Raw genomic sequence first — 21,961 nt, 5'->3', positions numbered from 1 at the left:
CCAAAAACTTAATATGTTTATATGCGGAGAAGGTTTGAATATTGTGCAGTCAACAAGGCCTGTGGCCTCATTGAACAACGAGAAGAAAACAAAATATTGAATAGCTGCTCATTAAATGTCAGTCCTGTGCACTGAATGAGGTATGAGCCTGTGGAAAGAAACAGTATGTGATCATGTAATAAAGGACTGTATCATAATGCACACACACACACAAAGGAGCTGAATTAAGGTTGTACAGGAAACTTTAATTCTGGCATGTCATAATTGTGAGTGCTTGACTTTCAACCTTAATAATGTTTTTTTAGGATCATTTTGTGTATGCAAATATATAAATATCAAAGATTGACATTTAAAAACAGATAAAACATCAAGAGACTCCAATTTAAATCTAGCTATTAAAAAAAAAATACAGTTGCCTTTGAATGTCTCTGTAAATCTATTAATTTGACAAATCATGTTTGTCTTTTTTTTCCCCCAAGTGTTTCTCTCTCATCTGGTGCTAGGTGTGAAAGATAAAAAAAATTGGGAAAGAAAAAAAAAAGTGTCCATGCTTTGTCATTTATAGTAAATGTAGGTTTAAAAAAATGCATATAGAATTGTCCTTTCTAAGATGATGATGTACTTTTAAAAACCACCCAGCCAGGCACCTATGCAATTACAACCTCAAGTGGAACTTTCACAATTTTCTTAGAATTTACTAGTGGAAAACAGGCAGCATAGGCACAATCCTTTCCTCTACTCATGGTATCGAATGTTTCCTGCAATAACACATAATAAACTCCTATACACGAAGATGATTCCAGCATATGGTGGCTTTATATCAGTTTAAATCAAATGCAAAGAGATTACCAATACTACAAGTCAGCAGATGAACAAGCCACTATGTAACCATATAGTTTGAGTTGTTCAGTCACTGAAATCAAGAACTTCTGAATACGTCAGCAGCCGTGCTGAACATGCACAATCCAGTCAGCACTAGAAACAGTGGAGGATGGAGCATGCTCAGTGGGGATGGACTCTTTGGAGATTTTTAGCTGCTAAACCCAAAGAAGTCTGTACTAAGCATGTGCAAACAGATTTTTTTCCATCCCCAAAGGTTTCTAACTCAGCCATCTCCAAAGAGCAACTCAGCATGCTCCAAACCAGGACTGTAGGGTGAAACCAGACTTTCCCAGGGCAGGGTGATGCCAGACACCAGAACTGAGAGCAGGGAGCCCATCTCTCCAGTGCTCTCAATGACCTCCCTACTGATACCTGGGCAATATGGAGGAAAAATCTGTTGGACTCTAATGGAGAGAAGACATGAGCCAGAATGACGAGAATGGGAAAGCAGTAGATTAGGACATGCAGCTTGGTAAGAGATGACTGGAGAGAGGGATAAAGAAACTGTGACTGGCAGCTAGAAGGTGAAGACTGGGACTGACTAGGATTGGAAGCTAGGGTGTGGTGGGGAGAAGGAGACAGGGAGCCGCTGAGGGAAAAACAGACACTGGATAAGGAGCTGGGGCGGGGAGACTGGTACTGAGATCAAGTGTGGGGTGGAAGGTTATATGAGTGTGAATTCACCAGTGTCAGCTATAAATTTAAAGACATTTTTCTATTATTTTTATACCTGTTTTATACTTTATTTCTGGAGCCAAATACTCTCTCCATGAATACAATTTTAAAATGTCAATCTATGCCTAATACTTATCAATGAGGTTCTTGTCTGATCACATATTTCAGACCAATCTAAGAAATATCATATTGCAAGTTATTTCTACATCCTTTAAAAACAAAAACGAGGGACAATATAGCCATCATTGTAATTGGGGGGAAAAAACAACAACAAAAAAAGACCACCACCTTTAAGTCTCCACTTCTTCATGAAATAAAATATTCTAGCTTCCCCTGCTGGCTCAGCAGTTCGATACTGTCACTTGACAGAGGAAGCTGGATAGGAAACCAGGAGAAGGAGCAGGGGGAAACCTGAAAAACTAACACATTTATTGCGTCTTTAATGGAACTCTGCAGGAAAACAATGTTTGCAACACTGATAAAATAGTTTATTTTTAACTTTCTAAAAAGGCATTACAACAGAAAATATTTAATATTTTTTTAAAACATATCAAAAGAAAAGTTTGTAACTTCATGAATAATTTTATTCCCTATTAAATCTCATAAAAAATGTTCACAGAAAGGAAATTTAATTCATCTGGTTCTGCTAAGAAAGTGTATTGCTTCAAGGGGAAAAAATACAAAAAAATGTTACTACTCACTCCTTTGACATCAATTTCAATCCAGTTTATGCAATTTTAGTTTTAACCATCTCTATTAGGAAACCAAATTAAATGTGTGGAAATCTAACTGATGGATGGCTAACCCTTTATTTACAAACAAAAGTTAAATGGAAATAAAATTAAGCCAAACATGTTTTTAAAATAAAAAGAATATGGGGTTAAAATTTGTCGTTTCAAGAAACTCTGGTTTACATTTTGGCCACTCAAAGGAAATGTAATAGGTGACACACGCTTACTGCCAAGAAATCAACCAAAAAGTTTGTGTAATCTCATTAGAGAAAAAGGGCGTCACCCTTACACATTCTCTGAATGAGAACTGCCAACATAATATTAGGCAATTTACTTTTCAGGCATGTGGATCTTAATGGACATCTATTATGCCTCAGCATCATTCTTACTATATCAAATAAATACGATAAAGTTACTAAATTACAGGTAAGTGTCTGCTTGGAAAAAATATCTGGCATCAGGAGACCACTATGACATTCTATCCAACTGACTTACCCCTTAACATTTTTTTATTTTTAGTTTTTTCAAACAGGTTCCATTGAAATAAAGGTAGTCAACCACTAATTATTTCAAATTAAAACTCCAACATGGTGTACTGTTCTTAGCATTTATCCATTGTCTAACAGAACCCTGGCAATGTATACTTCTAATCAAAATGCATTTCATTCTGCAATGCATTTTATATTCTAAAGCAGTGTCTACTTGTGACCACAATGCATTTCATTCTACAAATGCATTTCATCTACCAATGACAAATATTTATATCAACACACAAAATGTCTAAGAGTATGAAGTGCACTCTGTTAGAATCTAATGTTGCAACATGCATGTTGACAGTTCATTTCTCCACACTTGTTCTATTAGTTCTTTTTACTACCAAAGAAGTTACTATTATGTGCAATGTACTGGATTCTTGATGGCCCTGGAATAATAAAGTCAGTCATAGGCCTCTAAAGCTGCCAGAAGACCATACTTTAAGTAGTTAATGAATTGCAGCAGAGGCCTGAGAGTGAATCCCCCTCAGTATTTGATCCATGATTAGTTATCTGCATGGTATAATAAAAGTTTTAAATTTTAAATTCTTATGTTATCACTTAGAATTTAAATGATCATTGTAAAGGGTTTTGACAGTTTATTCACTGCAGAGGAATAGATTAGTGTATGGTATGGTTAGCCACAAAATAATGGGCCAAATTTACCCCTGTCATGTAACTCCACTGATTAAGTGGCGTTGCATAAGGGATTAATTTGATTACCATGTTGCGTTAAGGGTCTGAATTATATCACATAAACAAAGCTCGGAGTTGAGCAGAATCACTACCATTAACTATTTCACCACAGTACTTGTTTGAATTTGATCTAGTATTATATGTGGGAGGGGGCCACTGAACATCACAGGCAAATTAAGACTGGATTCTTAGCTTTAGATGCAAATTTCAGGGCTGTTGCGTGCATTTTTTTTTTTTAAATATAGCACAAACATAGTGCGGAACTTCGTACACCAGACACGGTGCCATTATATAAATATATAGGTTTAGGCAATATTTTAAATGACTTAACTTATGTTTCCAAGCATTTTTTTAGCCTGTCACTAAGAAAATCTTTTAGACGTTTTTTAGAGCGCGATGTGGTTTGCCCAATTTTCCTTAATGAGTTCTTGACACAAACATTAGTAATACAAGACACTGCAATACTAATATGGAGCAGCACATTAGAAAGCTTTACTGCCTATAACAAAAACATTGCAAGAATACATTTTTATTATAAATCTTTTGTGATGCTTGCCAACATTTTTCTTCAAATACTTTTAAAACAATTATTGGCTCCTCTATCCGAAACTGGATATTTAAAATCTTAAGTTGAAAAAGAAATTCAGTGTCCATTAGAAACAACATTTGAACTTGCTGTGCAGTTGGCTTTCAATTACAAGTACTTTTGATGAGTTTCAAAAATAAGTTATGCTTCTAGTACAATAATGTACTATGTCCAGTGATTTCTACTAATATTTTTAATAGGTACTGAGGCATATAGACAAAATATGCATTAATGAGCGTGTGTATAGCTGGAGTGCTATACACTAAAATAAATTCAGTTTCATTTTGGTTATTTCATATTATGCATTTATTTCAATGGCATCACAATAATTGTGCGTTCTAAAAAGTCTTTTTAAAAATTGAAGACAAGCGGAAAAATCTATGCTAATGTCATAATATTTCTGAGATTTTAGATGTACAAATGTCAGAACATTTAAAGTTATATTCCCACACCAAATATAATTCTGTACATACATGGTGTTAGTATTTTTACATTAAGGCATAAAAATGAACACTGTGTGGACCTGATCAAGAGCCCATTTAAGCCAACAAGAATCTTTCCACTGACTTCAGTGAGCACTGGATTACATCCTAAATGTACATGATGACTAAATTACAGTTGCTTTGGGATACACACTTTTGAACTTCCTGATTTTTGTGTATCTAGATGTTAAACAACTTTTACTAAATATAAAAGCCTAATTTAAAGAGATATACCTAGGGCCCTACCAAATTCACGGCCATGAAAAACACGTCACGGACCATGAAATCTGGTCCCCCCCCCCAATGAAACCTGGTCTTTTGTGTGCTTTTATTCTGTACTATACAGATTTCACAGGAGAGACCAGGGTTTCTCAAATTGAGGGTCCTGACCCAAAAGGGAGTTGCAGGGTGTTGCAAAGTTATTTTAGGGGAATCATGATATTGCCACCCTTACTTCTGCGCTGCCTTCAGAGCTGGAGGCTAGAGAGCAGCAGCTGTTGGCCAGGTGCCCAGCTCTGAAAGCAGCACCCGGCCAGCAGCAATGCAGAATTAAGGGTGGCAATACTAGACCATGCCACCGTTATTTCTGCGCTGCTGCCTTCAGGGCTGGGCGGCCAGAGTGGCAGTGGCTGAGGGCCCAGCTCTGCAGGCAGCAGTGCAGAAGGATAGCAATACTATACCTTGCCATCCTTACTTCTGCACTGCTGCTGGCAGCAGCTCTGCGTTCAAAGCTGGGCTCCTGGCCAGCAGCCGCAGCTCTCCAGCTCTGAAAACAACGCAGCAGCCGCAGAAGTAAAGGTAGCAGTACCACAACCCCCACCTACAATAATCTTGCAACCCCACCCCACCCCCAACTGCTTTTTGGGTCAGGACCCCTACAATTACAATACCATGAAATTTCAGATTTAAATAGCTGAAATCATGAAATTTACGATTTTTAAAATCCTATGACAGTGGAAATTGATCAAAATGCACCGTGAATTTGGTAGGGCCCGAGACATACTGCATACCAGTAACCAGACTTCAAACATACATACATACATACATACACACACACACACACACACACACACACACACACACACACACACACACAGCTGCTAAACAATAACTGCACATTTCAAAACTGAAATTGCTTTCTCAGGGATAGCTAGTTGGTTTTCTTTCAAAAAACGGTGCCACTTTCCAAATAGTATGAATAAAAACAAAAACATCTAAAACTCAGATTCACAGTTCTTTTATACTCATGGGGGAAAATCCTGAATCTAGTAAAGTCAATGGGAGTTTTGCCATTGATTTCACTGTGGCCAGGATTTCACTGTCAGAATTTAGGACCCAATCTTGGGACTACTCACAAGGTTAAAGTTATGTTTGTGCTTAAGCATTTACAGAATTGAGGCCTTAAAGATTTTTCTGGGGGAAAAGGAGAGATTAGAGGAAGAACATGTATGTTAAGTACTATATGTTGACTGAGAACTCGTTTGCTAAATTTCACGTAGAGCACATCAACATTCATAAACTCTTAAAGATTTAATTTTACAAGAGGACCAAACAAACCCTTAACTACACCACATTAGCATATATGTCACTACAGTAAGTTTTTAAAATAAATCTTTTACATGCACCTCAAAGTTGCTGCAGGCATTTTTTTAAGTGGTCATGCTTATAGTTACTTTACCTGAACATTTACTGTACCTGTCACGCTGCGTGTTAATAAAAAAATAAGACGGAATGTTAGGTAATTTTCATATATTGTTTCTAAAGCTATGATAAGGTTTTAGATATGACATTTTACAGTTTCACTGTACACGAACCTACTGAAAGTATTTTAGTGCCTTTTGACAATGATGAAAAATCAAATACAAAAATATTCTGTTTAGTTAAAGAAGAAAACTAGCACTCAGAACGCAACATTTCTCTTCTTCCCCACAACTCCTATTTTGAAACCCTTGCATAAATGACAGATGTTGATATTCAAGCTTCCTAACAATATCTATAGTTCTGAATCCACTTAGTAAAGAAATGGCACACTAGAAATACTATTCTGGAATGAAAAACATACATACAACACACAGTTACTAATGAAGAGAAAATAATGGCACTCACTATCTCCCCCCAGCCATACAAAAGTTTACAATTAAACACAGCAAGCAGAATCAACATGTTTCCCCTATGCTAAGTTGAAAAAGCATTACAGAGCGTACTCTGTGAGAGAGACAACTTCTTCAATGCATCCATCTTGGACTATTATAGCATATCTTATCAATTGTTTGGACCAATTCTTTTTAACTGATTCACATGCAAGTCCCATTGACTTCAATGGGAGCTAGTTATATGCATCTAATAGCATAAACTAGCCTTTTGATTTTAGAACTTGTTCAGAAGTCTCATACTATGAAATTCAAGGGTTTAATTGAAATACTGCCATATTAATTAAATAAACTACTCACAACTAATAAACACATACACAAAACAGTACTTACGGCGTTTCTGGGAAACAGCCTGCAAACATGCTGTGACAATATCACAGTTCTTCTGCACTTTATGTAAAAGCCTATCTTTCTGCTTCAGATGACGAAGCAGCTTTGCTGACTGAACACAAATTCTGTAATTCAGTTCTCGTACTATAGTTGCCAGTTCATCAGCATCTGTCAATAAGCAGAACACAAAATTATTACAGTCCAGCCTGAAAGACATATGACTTGAGTTCAGTGTGTCATCTAGGGTAACTGCTGTAGCAGCCACTCCAAGGACCTACTGCTGCAGACTTTTACATATGTAGATTTTCTAACGATAGTAGCTTTATTGGATCGGAGTATTCATATGCATAAGTGCTTTTAGGAGCGGGGCCAAAGTCAATAATTAACTTGCACACACTGTATAAGGGCAGAATTTTAATTTTTCTAATTTATAAATTTGTGTTTATTGTGACAGATGTAGCCAAAAATACGTACTAGTTATGCTGTTACATGTATGCCTTAAAATATGGTTCTCTAAAAACCATGTATGGAAAATTGGAACGTTCTTATTCGTATATCTGATCCCTGTATGTATTCAGAATCATGTTCATGGACTTAAGAGTAAGAATTTACTTTTTTACTCTGGTTACCATGTAGAATCAACAGAGGGAGTGAGCTGGATTTTATTCTTTCTTGCGTTCACTAGAGCTGTTCCCTAAGTTATAGTTACGCTCATGCAAACCCTGACAAGTTTTGGTTCATTAAACACATTCTAGATTGAACTAATCATATGTTGAAATTGCAAGTTTCCACTAGAGACTGAGGTTACCATCCATAACATCAGATGGAGCAATACCACCTTAACAGGCCAGATACAGAAGCAAAAAGCTCTTTGCACAGATTTGAAGAAATTGGCAGGTTTCACTTCCTGGTTTTTTCCATGTCAACAACAAGACTGATTTAACATCGGGAGACAAGCAGCCTTTGTATAGTCCTCCTTTTCTTAATATCTAGTGCCACGGTTGCTTAGTTTTCATGAACATTCTTGGATAGATTCATTTTGCTATTGTCTGAGTTCAAGTTTTCCAAAGTGTAAGGGAAATGGTGTAACAGCTTTGTTTACTTTTTACATTTAAAATTTTGGTTTTCCCCCCTCAGACTCAATTTATTTCCAAACAAGCTAATATGTCAAAAACTTCGTCAGAAATAAAAAAAGGTGATCCAAATATTGACTACTTTTAACAATATTGAATCTGTAATGCATGACCAAGTTTACAGAGTTATTATGCTTCGCTGGTTTAAAACTATAGAAATTGTGCATAAGGTCACACAGAACTAAATAAATTCACAAAACCGGTTTCCTGAAGGCGCCCTCTATCTGGCAATGCTAAGGTCAACAAATCTTTCAGGAACAAGTGACAGCTGGTCACTATTTGAGATTTGTGTAATTTCATAAAGAAAAAAATCTGGAACCCATGTTCTGTGTGACAGATTCCAGAAAAATATGAACACGTGTAACTGAAAATAAAGGCCTAACACACTCATGCTGCACCTGACATTATCACCATCCAAGCACTGAATATTTTGATAAAATCCTGATTATCCCACCCTCCTTTCCCAGGTGGAGGAAGGGGCAGTTTCTGGGAGAGGAGAAACAGCTCTGGCTTGTTGATTTGTTTGTTTTGGCAAGGGCGGGGGGAGGCTGGAGAGATAACTTTTGTGCAGACGGAGGAAAAGGTAACACTTGCACAGGCAGAGAAGGTGAAGAGGTGGGTGGAGAAATAAGTCCAGGATAATAGAGAGGACGAGATGGGAGTGCAGGGAAAGGAGACAGGATCAAAGAAGGTGTCATTCATCAGCAAATGTGAAGGATCTGAGTGATATCACCGTGCCTCTGTACGAGGAAGAGTTTGACGCAGATCAGGGAAGGGATTTACAGTAAGCAGGGAAAAGAGGCTGGGGGAAACGGACAGAATAGGTTACTCCCTGTGAAGTCATGGATAATTTTGGAGGAATGTAACCCCCATGTTAGTGGCTGGCCAGGGATGAGTGCAGATCAGGACACTCCCAGTGTCAGTGGAGCGGCTACATAGGGATAGACTCATAGACTTGAAGGTCAGAAGAAACGATCATAACCATCTAGTCTGACCTCCTGCGCATTAAAGGCCATAGGACCTCATCCGCCCACTCCTGTAATAGACCCCTAACCTCTAAATGAGTTACTGATGTTCTCAAACCATGATTTAAAGACTTCAAGTTACAGAGAATCCACCATTTACACTAGTTTAAACCTGCAGGTGACCCGTGCTGCAGGGGGAAGTGAAAACCCCCCAGGGTCTCTGCCAATCCGACCCAAGGGTTGAGGTTGGGGTGCACAGTAGGATACTCCTTGTGCCGGTGGAGTGGTGGGACAGGATGCTCTCCATATCAGTCGGGCAGGAATTCATAGATTCGAAGGCCAAAGGGACCACTGTGGTCTTCTAGTCTGACCTCCTGTATAACACAAGCCATAGAACTGCCCCCTAACTATCCTAGAGCATAGTTTTCATAAAAAACATCCAATCTTGATTTAAAAATGGTCAGGGATGGAGAATCCACCATAACCCTGAGGAAATTGTTCCAATAGTTAATTACCCTCACTGTTAATTTTTGCACATTATTTCCAATTCTGAATTTGTCTAGCTTCAACTTCCAGCCATTAGATCATGTTATACCTTTCTCTGCTAGACTGAAGAGCCCATTATTAAATATTTGTTTCCCATATAGGTACTTCGAGATTGCAATCAAGTCACTCCTCAAGCTAAACAGATTGAGCTCATTGAGTCTATCACTGTAAGGCAGTGATTCTAATCCTTTAAACATTCTTGTAGCTCTTCTCTGAACTCTCTCCAATTTATCACATCCTTCTTGAACTGTGAACACCAGAACTGACACAGTATTCCAACAGCAGTCATACCAGAACCAAATATAGAGGTAAAATAACCTCTCTACTTCTAATCAAGATTCTCCTGTATGTCTCCAAGGATCACATTAGCTATTTTGGCCACAGTGTAACACTGGGAGCTCATCTTCAACTTATTGTCCACCGCAACCCCCAAATCTTTTTTTCAGACACACTGCTTCACAGTATAAAATCCCCAATCCTGTAAATATAGCCTACATTCTTTGTTTCTATATGCAATACATTTACATTCAGCTGCATTAAAAATCACATAGTGTTCGCTTGCACCTAGTTTACTAAGTGATTCAGATCATTCTGAATCAGTGACCTGTCCTCTTCATTATTTACCACTCTCCCAATTTTCATGTCTTTTGCAAAATTTATCAGTGATGATTTTATGTTGTCTTCCAGGTCACTGATAAAAAATGTTAAATTGTGTAGAGCAAAGAAACAACCCCTGTAGGACTCCATTAGAAACACACCTGCTTGATGATGATTCCCTGTTTACAATCACATTTTAAGACCTATCAATTAACCTGTTTTTATGTGTACCATAATTTTATATCATTCTAGTTTTTTTAATCAAAATGTCATGTGCTACCAAGTCAAATGACTTGCAGAAGTCTAGGTATATTACATCAACAGTACCTTTATCAATCAAACTTGTAATGTCATCAAAAGAAATATCTAGTTAGTCTGACAGAATCAATTTTCCATAAATCCATGTTGACTTTCATTAATTACTTTATCCCCTCCTTTAATTCTTTATTAATCGAGACCTGCATAAGCTGCTCCATTATCTTGCCCAGAATCAACATCAGGCTGACAGACCTAAAATTACCTGGATCTTTTTGTTTATCCTTTTTAAAATGTGGCACAAAATTAGCTTTCTTCCAGTCTCGTAGAACTTCCCCAAAACTCAAAGTCTTATTGAAAATCAGCATTACTGGTCCAGCTTGTTCCTCGGCCAGCTCTTTTTAAAGTCTTGGATACAAAATATCTGGACCTGCTGATTTAAAAATGTCTAATTTTAGTAGCTTTTGTTTAACATCCTCCAGAAATACTAGTGGAATGGAAAGAGTGTTATCACTATATGATGAGACTATATCATCTGTGTTTTCTCCAAATAGAGAAGAGAAATATTTACTGAACACTTCTGCCTTTTCTACATTATTAATGATAATTCTACCATTTTCATCAATACCAGTATCCAGGTTCTTTTTGTTCCTAACACATTTAAAAAACTCCTTCTTATTGTCCTTAACTCAGATGGCCATATATTTCTCCTTGTGTTCCTTTGCTTCCCTTATCAATTTTCTACAATTCCTAAGTTCTGATTCATATCCATTATTATCAATTTCCCCTATCTACCATTTGTTACATTAAAAAAAATTATAGCTACTTTCACTTCCCCTCTAAACCAGATTTTAAAAAAACACCAGCACAGCCTTTTTCTTCAATTGTGAGAGTGTGTTTTTTGGAGCATATAGTAAGATGTTCTTAAAAGATTCCCAATTATCGTTCATATTTTTCTGATTAAATCCACTCTCCCAGCTGACTGGGCTCATAGTTGTTTTCAGCTTTATGAAACTGCTGCTTTAATAGGGTCATGTATACATGTTGCTGGTCTGGACTTTATTCTGTTTGCAGGGATGAGTTTGGCCTGCAGATGGCAGTGGGAGGGCAGGAATGAGGCTGGCATGGGTGGTGGGATAAGGATACTCAGTGCTGATGGGGTAGCAGGGCAGGGATGAGGTGAGGGTGTGGTGCAGGATACCCCCAGTGATAGTGGGGTGGAACGGGCAACATGAGGTGGGGGCCAGAGCAGGATACTGCCGGTGCCGGCAGGGTGGCTGGGCAGGGCTGAGGTTGGGCTGCAGGGCAGGAGACTCCTACTGCTGTGGGGTGGCCACAGTATTGGGTTTACAATGGCGCCAGTAGTACCAGACCCACACTTGGAAGGGGCCCATAATAACAACTTGGAGGCCCACAAACGGTTAATCCAGCCTAGCCACAGCCAAGCAGTGCGCTGCAAGGTGTGTGGGGAGTTGTAGTTCGCGTGCCGTTGCCGTCCACTGGGGCCCTTGGACCTGTGCCGCCAGCTACACTAGTAGTCCCATAATGCCCCACCCCGTGCTGTGAGCTTCTGTCCCAGCTGAAGTGAGTAGCAGCGAAGCGGACCAAAAAAAAAAAAAGGAAAGGGTGCAGAGAGAGGGTTCCCAGTGCCGGGGCGCTGATCCTCTCCATGGGCAGGGCCATCTCCAGGCACCAGCGAAGGAAACAGGTGCTTGGGGCAGCCAATGGGAAGGGGTGGCACGTCCGGGTCTTCGCCGGCAGGTCCCTCACTCCCTCTCGGAGCGAAGGACCCCCTGCCAAATTGCCACCGAAGAATGAAGCAGCGCGGTAGAGCTGCCGCTGATCGCGGCTTTATCTTTTTTTGCTTCATCGCTTGGGGCGGCAAAAAAGCTGGAGCCAGCCCTGCCCATGGGACATAGGGTAGGGGCTCCTGGCTTGACCCCTCCGCTCCTCCAAGTCTCCGCCACTCTCCAGGGGTGGCAGCAGTGCTGTGACTCCCGGTGTTCGGCCCCCTGGCAACCCTGATGCCCAGCCGTGGGCTCCTGGACACTATCTTGATCCTGCAGCTTTGCACCAGGTGTGTGTATGTTCTCGACCGCCGTGGGGGAGGCTGGTTGTCAGTGGCCCTCAGGGCCGGGGGGAGAGGGGGCAGTAACAGCAGGGCTGGCTGCCGCTCTCCCACCAGCGGGAATGCCCAGGAACTTCTCCCCCACAATTTTCCTCCCCACACTCCACCCCAGTAACTTTACTGTTTCACTTAAAGTCATGAGGGATGGTGAGGCAAAGGGAGAAATAGGCTAAAGAAACTAACTTTAAAAAAAGTTTTTAAACATTATTGTACCAAAATAGAAAATCCAGCTTTAAAAAAATGTATTTACGAAATATGACTTTGGGTGGAGGAGGTGGTGGTGTAGGTGCAACTCCACTGACTGCTATATCAGGGCTTAATATGGCTCACAAATGTGAAAATTAAACACTTGTATTCAGGTCGCCAAGCAGGCCCTCAGTATTGAAACACAAAAGACAAAACTAACAAACAACACCCTCCCACACAAGTAATCCAAATTCAAGAATATTCTGGGTATATTGATGCTAGCCCCTCTATGGGCTGAGTGGAGGTCTCAATCAAGCATGGCTTCAGAGATCTTATTTTGTTTTTGAATAAATGTTTTCATCCCCATACCAGCAGTACCACATTTACTATGGCACCAATGGCGCCATCGTGCTGGGCCCATAACGACTACATGGAGGCCCACAAATATGTTTGGTGCCGGGCTCACAAAAGGTTAATCCGGCCCTAGGTGGCCAGGCAACATAAGGTGGGGCCGTGGAGCAGGGTACTCCCAGTGCGGTGGGGTGCCAGGCAGGGTGGAGATGGGGGTGCAGAATGGGGTATACCCAGTGCCAATGAGGTGGCCAGGCAGAGCTGAAATGGGGGCATGGGGTGAGAAACACCCAGTGCCTTGGGGTGGCTGTGCAGGGCAGAGATGGAGGCATGAGGCGGGAGACTCAAGGTGCCTTGGGGTGGCCAGGCAGGGCGGAGATGCGAGCCAGGGCAGGGTACTACCAGTGCCGTTGGAGTGGCTGGGTAAGAATAAGGTTGGGGTGAGGGCCAGGATGCTCCCGGTGCTAGTGGGGTGGCTGGGCAAGGCTGAGGTTGGCCTGAAGAGCAGGAGACCCGCAGTCCTCAGGCAGGGCGGAAAGGGGGCACGGGGCGGGGCGGGAGACTCCCGGTGCCAATGGCGTGGCTAGGTAGGGCGGAGGTGCGTGCAGGCGGTCCGGTGCCTTTACCTTTCTGGCCCAGATACTCGAGCTGGTGCCGCTGGCTCCGCCGCTGCTGCAGCTCCTGGAGGAAGCGAGACTCGGCGCTGCTGCCTCTGCCCCCGGGAAAGACATCGGAGCCCGCGGACGCCTCGGTGGAGCTGTCCACGCTGTCCCGGTGCCGGGCGCGGCCCCCACAGCTATACAGCTCGGTCAGGAGGCCGCTCACTAGGGACGAGGTTCTGCGGTACCTGCCCGCGGGACCCTCCTCTTCCTCCTCTTCGGCCAGGCTGTCCGCGCTGCTGCCGCCCCTGCCCCTAGCGCCCTGGCGTTGCGGGCCGGGGCTCCCCGCTCCTGCCGCGGGTTCCCAGGAGTTCCCGCCCTCCAGGTCTATCTCCAGCAGCTCCATCCCCCGGGGCCGCCGCCCGTGTCCTCAGCCCCGGCCGGGCACAGCCTCGCCTCGCCCCGCGCCCCAGCTGCCGACTAGCCATGCAGCACGGCTCGCAGCTCCCGCCCCTGCCTTGCGGCCGTCCGGCCGAGTTCCGGGTTCAGCCTATTCTACACCGGGCAGCGGGGGGAGACTCTGTACCTGTCTGCCTGCAGGAGCTGCCGGCCAGACGCAACACCCCCCGATGAGTGGTACACGCCACCCTGGTACAGGGTTGGGGCATTGCACCTGCTTCGGGGGACCTCGTCCTGGGACACTGCACCTGCTGCAGAGGGGTGGGGACCCGGACTCCCCCGCAAGAACACTGCAGCTGCTGCGGGGGGGACTTTCGCAGGGCCTGGTCCAAAGGAGGGGCATGGCCACAGGGCCACAAGCCCATCACCTGTCAGAAAAAACATGCAGACTAAATTATGGATATTTGAATTTGATTAAATGTTATTTATATAAACCTGGTGAGAGTAGGTTTGTACCTATGTATCTAGCTGTGAGGGATGGGGTGGGGACCGTGTTATGAATTTGCTTGGGCCCAGTGAAATGTTATTTGGGTCTGCAGTGGAAACTCATCACTGAAGCACCAGGAGAAAAACCACACTAACTTTCAGTACTGGCTGTGCAGCTAAATTCTCCCAGGAATGAATGACCTGGTTGGAGAGAAAATGCAGAGTGAGTAAGTAGTGTTAGAGAGTACACTGATTTCTTTATTCTAATACAGTTCTCTGTTCAATATTAGAAGGAAGCAGTTGTTTCTGTGATCTTTTCGCCATTGACATATGACATGACAACACAGCACCTGATTACCTTTCTTTTTTGAACAGCCTGCCAGATGTATATGTTTGTGCTACTGTACCTGACCCAGACATGAGGAGAGCAGCAAGCTATGTCCACTACTCTCTCTTTCCCTTACTCAGCAGTAGCCAGCTGCACAGATGGCATTGGCCTTTTGAACATAACAATAAGTAATATTTAGTTTTGTTATAATAGGAATTGTGATTCTTTTCACTAGCTCCGCTACCCTGGACTTCAGCGTAGCGCTAACAAAGTCACTTTAAAAATTCTCTGTGTAGTATATTTCTTGGCTAGGCTCCTGTATAATTTTCTCAGTTCAGAAGCTGCAGACTCACAAGACTGCACCTGAATTTCATCCCGTCCTCAACTCTGCCTAGTCATTCATTCAGGTTATTGTTTTTCACTGTTACCATGGCAATTTTATTTTCAAAAGAAAACAAAAGTTGCTGAAGATGACCTATTCTACTGTACAGTTGTCCCCAGGGGGGAGCCATTGTAATAGCAACCTATCCCAAGCCTAACACAGTAATAGAAAACAATGCAAGAAACTGTCTTTTATGACCAGAGATCACTCATTTGCCTCAGCTGTTCACAACAAAATACTGTTCACCCACTTTATACAGTATTTTTCCAAATGGTTTTTATGTTCAGTTTAATGTATTAATTACAACATACGGTGCAGCAACCCAAAATGTCCTAAGTTGCCTGTCACAGACATCATCTGTAAGTTCTGTATCCCATATCAAATGGTTAATGAAGGTTTCTATATTAAGATGTCTCCCACCTTTGTTATATCTTCACTGTAATGTGCATTGCTGAATCTCTTGTGTAGTTCTTTCTTCAGTGTTGTCAGTTATCTCAAAGGCAGACTAGAGAAAGGGAAATTTACTGACATAAAGTATACCAATTTATTTATACTACTATAGTTATGGTTAAGTTTAAGATTTTGTCACGGTTATTTTTAGTAAAAGTCACAGACCGGTCACAAGTATTAAACAAAAATTCACGGAAGCCCGTGACCGGTCTGTGACTTTTACTAAAAATAACTATGACAAAATGGGGAGGGGGATAAAGCACCCACTGCTGCTGCGGCTCCAGGGTTCCCGAAGCGCCTGTGGCGATTTGGAGATCCAGGGTCCTCCCGCCGCCCACAGTGGCTGAGAGCACCAGGATCTCCCCACTGCGTATGGCGGCTCAGAACTCAGGGGTCTCCTCAACGCCCGCAACAACTGGGAGCTGCAGGAGCCTCTCGCCATGGCTCGGAGCTCTGGGGCCAGCGGTTGGGAGCTGCGAGTGACCCAGCTGCCTGCGGTGGCTGAGAGCTCCAGGGTCCCCACTGGCTGACAGCTCCAGCCCCACTGCACCATGTTATCAGATTTGCCCGTTACTTTGGGGTACGCTCATTTATTAGGGTGACTTTTCTGGGGGATGTCTGTAATTCTTTTAATGTACTGCTCGTGTCACTTGTGTTTTCATATGGAGCTCTACTTCTCCCTTCTGCAAGTCCCCTCCCAATGGAGCTATCCTGCAGGACTTAGGCTCCCCAGGGCTGGGTTCCTCCAGCCCCAGAACCAGATGAACACACAAACACATTAACAGAGCAAGTCTGAATGACCGGGTCAATCAGCACTCTCAAGCTGACCCCTTATATGTCCCTGTACTCAGCGGCCTCGGTCAAGCAGCACTTTCAAGCTGCTACCCTTATATGCCACAGGTACCGCACTGGAATGGAGTAAACCTGAGCAGGCTGGGTTGAACAGCACTTCCAGGCTGCCACCCTTATATGCCCCTGGATTCAGCGGACTGGGTCAAGCAGCACTTTCAAGCTGCCACCCTTATATGTCCTGGACTCGGTAGTCTCGGTCAAGCAGCATTTACAAGCTGCCACCCTGGTATGTCACAGACTCAGCACGTCTCTATCCCCACTTTCACGTTACAATTGTACTGGTAGTAGCCCACTTGATGAGAAAACCCCACAGTATTTTTGGGGCTACAGGGATCTTTAGCTTAGGTAAGAGGAGTGCTGCTGCTCTGGGGAAGCAAAAAACACAAAAGAGTAAAGTTCAGAGAGAGAGGGAAGCAACCAGCTTAACCATAAAAGTTATTTATTGAATAATAGTGATAACTACACAAGGAGAGCCTAAACAAACATAAGAGTTACATTATTAAAGATCACAAAAGTCATATATAGACAACTATCCCTGATCAAACAAGTCAGGGTTAGAAAGTTATACCTGATGTAGAAAAGAAAACAGAGAGAGAGAGAGAGAGAAAGAGAGAGAGCTGGGGTCTCACCACTCCATGAAACTTGGACTGGTTGGGGTTCCCAGGTGATGGTGGTAGCTCAGGGTCCTGAGTGCTGGCGACAGGCAGAGCCCCCAGCACGATCAGTCAGGAGAAGATGAAATCCCAGTGGAATTGATGCAGAGTTTGGATCCATGCATCAGAACACTTACTTGAGCGTGTGTAGGGTTTTTTTTTGTAGGGAAACAACAATGGTTCAAGGGAGAACACTAGATTTGTTTATGGGTAAACTGATGACTCAAGGGTTTTCTTTAGGCTAGACAATAGGAGCTGATCATTCCTAGCTATAGGTGGTGTTCCTTCCAGGGAGCTCACACTGCAATTAGGCTGCTTCAGTATTTTGGATATCAATCAAGGATTCATCACTAGAATTGGCCTGATAACTCTGAGCTGGGTGTGTACAAGCATAGGTTCATTAACATCTGGGGCAGAGATCCCCCATGATGCAAGGCTTCCCTGCTTTTCTGGTCCCAGAGTTCAGTGCGGTTCTTGCCTTGGAATCTCTGTTCTCCATTCTGCTAATGGACAGGGCCGGGCTCCAGGCACCAGCGGAGGAAGCATGTGCCTGGGGCGACACATGCTAAGGGGTGGCATTCCATCTAGTCTTGGGGCGGCACAGCCCGGGCAGCTTTTTTATTTTTGCTTTGGCAGTTCGGGCGGCAGTCCAAGCAGCTTTTTGTTTGTTTGTTTGCTTGGGGCAGCAAAAATGGTAGAGCCACCCTGCTAATGGAGATGCCTCCCTGTCCCATCTTTGATGCAGATGAGGCTAGGGAAGTTGCCTTAATCCTATCACCCTTGTCAGGAGGGGTCTAGGTGTGTCTCCCACTGCCCTTCACTGCTCCCTGCAAGTCTTTTCTCTGATCAGTTTTTGTTCAAGCAGAGGCTGGGGGTGTGTGTGTTCTTCATGAGTCAGACAGGCTGGATACTGCGCCCTGGTTCCCCAAGAACACAGAGCTGACTGGTATCACCTGGGGCTGAAGCAGAAAATGTCATGGAGGCTCTGCAGATTCTGTGACTTCTATGATCTCTGTGACATAATCTTAGCCGTAGTTATGGTTATTCTGAAATAAGAGCGTCTACAAGAAGAATTATACTGGTATATCTATAATGATATAATTATCCTGGTATACCAGGATACCACTATAATTATGCTGTTACCTTTCTGCATGTAGACATGCCCTTAGTCTTTGAACCTATGCCAGTTCCCATTGAAGTCAACGGGATTTTTGCCAGTGACTTCCTTCAATGGATTGTTTGTAGTGCTGTTGTAGCAGTCTTGGTCCCAGGATATTAGAGAGACAAGATGGGTGGGTAATGTTATTGGACCAACTTCAAGTTGGTGAAAGAGACAAGCTTTAGAGCTACACAGAGCTTATCTCTTTCACCAACAGCAGTTGGTCCAATAAAAGATATTACCTCACCCACCTTATCTCTTCCTTCAGTTGGGGCAGAATTGGGAGCTATATACATCCACTTTTCCACCTTCACTTTGAAAAAACACTATCACTAGATATCATGAACAGCCCTTTCAACTCACTTGCATTTAGTTGGATCCCAAATAGTCATCCTCACACTCAAACAATACCTATCATCATAAGACCTCATTCTATCTGTGGGAATCTCACATGGCATCCTATTTAGAATTCCTCAGGGAGGATAAGCAGTTGTTGACACATCACAACCCTCTGGATCATCTTTGAAAAGAGGGTTGTTAGCATTACCTGTTACCAAAAGGAATTTTGCAGCGGCATATACACGTTAAAATAAAAAAAGAGCTACCAAGACAAAACACTACATTGTGTATCACATGTGACAGATGTTAGTTATATTGCTTAATGCACTAGTGGAAAGTGTTCAGATACTTCTGTCATGAGAGCCAAATAAAAACCAGAGTAGAATAGCATAACAAGCACAAACCTCATAAATATCATGATGTTAGAAGTTCATTTAGTGGAGCTGTTTTTTTTTTTAAAGGACACCTTTTGGTAGTATAACAAACAAAATGAAAAACAACAAAAACAAACAAGACCAAAACCAAGAAACAAAAATCAATTAACCAAAACAAATAATAAAAATAACAATCCTACCACAAACAGACTTTTTTCACCCTCAAAAGAGAAAAGCCAGAGGTTCCATGATGTCCTTGAGGGACTTTGCAATTGTTATTGTTTTTAAGTGGACGGTTCCAGATACTGCAGTGATGGGCAGCAGTATAAAACACTGAGCCAGGCATTCAGGCAGGAAGATTTTAAAGAGGAGGGGAACACCCACAGCTGCTATTCACTTGAATTGGAACTGTGGGAGCTCAGCACATCTGACAATGAGCCCCAAGGTGAATACCTGCAGCCAGGGGGAGCAATCCCAGCATCCCAAGCAGGCGTGTGGTCATGGTGCCTTGTGAAAAAGACCCACTGGCTCAGCACAGGCAAGTTGCTAGCTTTACCCAGCATGCACCAGTGACTGTATGGCCTGAAGTGTGGAGTACCAGCAATGCCAAACATAGTGCTGCTGTGGGCAGTCACTGGCTCTGTGGACACACTGGACCTGCATCCCTCACCTGGCTGCCTCCCAGCAGGGGGCACCAAACGTGGGGGCTTGACGGGCCTGCCTAAGCTCCAGGAGCAGCGCCAGGTCTGAGTAGGATGACCAGATAGCAAGTGTGAAAAATCAAGACAGGGTGGGGGTAAGAGGCACATAGGTAAGACAAAGCCCCAAATAGCAGGACAGTCCCTATAAAATCAAGACATCTGGACACCCTAGGTCCGAGAGGGCATGTCAGAAAACCCAGGCCACACGCTGCAGCTGGATGCCACCTGCGAGGGGGGCAGTGAGGTGTGGGAGTGAGGCACTGTAGGCCAGGTTGAGGGGGGTGTGAGGTGGGAGAGGACACGGCAGGTTGAGGAGGTGGGCGTGAAGCAGGGGCGCGGCGGCTGGCTGAGGGGTGTAGGAGTGGGGCAGTCCGGTGGGAGTGAGGGGGGGGCGGGGCTGGCTGAGAAGATGGGAGTGAGTCGGGGCGGGGCTGGCTGAGGGCCTGGGAGTGAGGCGGGCGCGAGGCAGGTTGAAGGAGGCGGATGGACTGGCCGAGGGGATGGGAATGAGGCTGAGGGCGGAGCTGGCTGAGGGGGTGGGAGCGAGACTGGGGGTGGGGTAGGCTGCTCCCCTCGCGGCCAAGGCCGCTGCTGAAGCCGGGACGGTCACGTGACAGCGCCTGCTGCGCTCCCTGGTCATATGTCGAGGGCGGGGCGCCGCTGGAGTCGGTTTCGTTCTGCGCTCGCCTGGGATAGCGCCGGGACGGAGGCTACGGTGCTGCGCTCGGGTCCCGCACGATGTTTCCCGCGGTGCGGGGGCTGGCGCTGGCCGCGCTGCTGGTGCTGAGCCGCCATTGGGGCTGCGCGCAGGCGGCCGGGACCAGCGGGGCGCGGAAGCCCAGCGTGGTGCTGATCCTCACCGATGACCAGGATGTCTGCTTGGGCGGCATGGTAACCTGCTCTCCCTATCGCCCGGGACCTCCTGGGGGCCCGCCCCCAGTCCTGGGCTTGGGGGGGCCTGTGTCCCCGTTGTGGTCCTGCCCCCGGCTGTGTCACGCGTGGGCCTCGCGATGCTGGGCGCCCGGGCGCAGGCAGCCCCGCGCTCGAGCCCGCTGGGCGCGGCAGCGTTTGCTCCTGGCCTGACCCCGCTCGGGGTGAGGGGTGAGGCTGTGTGGGGGTTCGGGGGGGCAGACGCACCCCTTGCAGTTACCTCGCCAGAGGGGCGGGAGGGGCTCTGCCGTGGCCAGGGCCGCTCATCTCTGCTTTGGCAGTTGGGACCCTGACTCTTGGGAGAGGGAAAAGCGCCTTGAGCCCCGACCAGTTTGAAGGGGACAACTGGCTGCATAACAGGTGTTTGGAAGCTGTCGTGCAACTTCCCTCTGGTGCGTGTCTGGGCCGGGATGTCGCCTCCCACTCAAGGAACCCGTGTGCGCTGGCTGACCAGGGGCTCGTCGTTAGCGCAGCGTCCCTGACAGAACGGGTGGGATTTGCCTTGTTTGCGGCTTTATTAGACAGGCGGGGTGTCAGCTCTCCCCTAGAAAGTCCATAGAATCAGCTAGGATGGTGTGTAAATGGAAATAGCTCTTAATTCTGCCGGTGCCTTTCTGTGACCCTGTTTCGTTGGGTTATTGCAAGCGTGACTTCATGGGGTTTAATTTGTAGGGCAAATATTGAGACACAATTATCAGAAAGGCAACATATTGCATTTTGGGGTGCAAGTTCTGCACTGTTCCCAAGAACATGAGGTAAAAGAATATATATGCCTTTTGGGAAGAGAACTAATGTAGTCAGAACTTCACACTTAGTTATCCATATTAAAGAGAGAGGTAACGAGAAAATTCTCACTCACAGTGCTTTGGATTAAACACTCTAAAAAAATCCCTGTCTTTTCATATTTTATCTTTCCTGTTTTTTGCTCTTCACACTAGTTGAGCACTGAAGAAAATCATTTCCCTCTTCCTAGTCCCCAGTTCTAGATATTAACCGCAGAGGCAGTTTGAGTTTATCTTCCTTATTGTGCTCGGAATGAATTATTGACCAAGACTGACAGTGTTCTGTAAGCCTGACCCTGTC

General features: G+C 44.3%; 2 protein-coding genes across 4 annotated transcripts in view; one reads left to right on the top strand and one right to left on the bottom strand.

Annotated features, from left to right (window-relative positions):
* Positions 1-14,329, bottom strand: part of TBC1D30 (TBC1 domain family member 30) — an 88,094-nt gene extending 73,765 nt beyond the window's left edge. For 2 of the 3 annotated variants that reach the window (XM_034770626.1, XM_034770634.1), the window contains exons 1-2: positions 13,853-14,329; positions 7,069-7,233 (exon numbers count right to left, since the gene is read on the bottom strand). In XM_034770626.1, coding sequence (XP_034626517.1) covers positions 7,069-7,233; positions 13,853-14,231 — 544 coding nt within the window. In that variant the 5' untranslated portion in view covers positions 14,232-14,329. Of the gene's footprint in view, positions 1-1,845; positions 1,901-7,068; positions 7,234-13,852 lie in introns of those variants that run through there. The other variant, XM_034770641.1, reaches the window with a different exon arrangement.
* Positions 14,330-20,582: 6,253 nt separating this feature from the next.
* Positions 20,583-21,961, top strand: part of GNS (glucosamine (N-acetyl)-6-sulfatase) — a 32,661-nt gene continuing 31,282 nt past the window's right edge. Inside the window, exon 1 of the mRNA XM_034770614.1 lies at positions 20,583-20,839. Coding sequence (XP_034626505.1) covers positions 20,687-20,839 — 153 coding nt within the window. The 5' untranslated portion in view covers positions 20,583-20,686. The remainder of the gene's footprint in view (positions 20,840-21,961) is intronic.

This window comes from Trachemys scripta, chromosome 1 (genome assembly GCF_013100865.1).
Source record: "Trachemys scripta elegans isolate TJP31775 chromosome 1, CAS_Tse_1.0, whole genome shotgun sequence".
NCBI lineage: Eukaryota > Metazoa > Chordata > Testudines > Emydidae > Trachemys > Trachemys scripta.
Note: the sequence above shows the minus strand (reverse complement) of the source record. Positions and strands in the feature narration are given on the sequence as shown.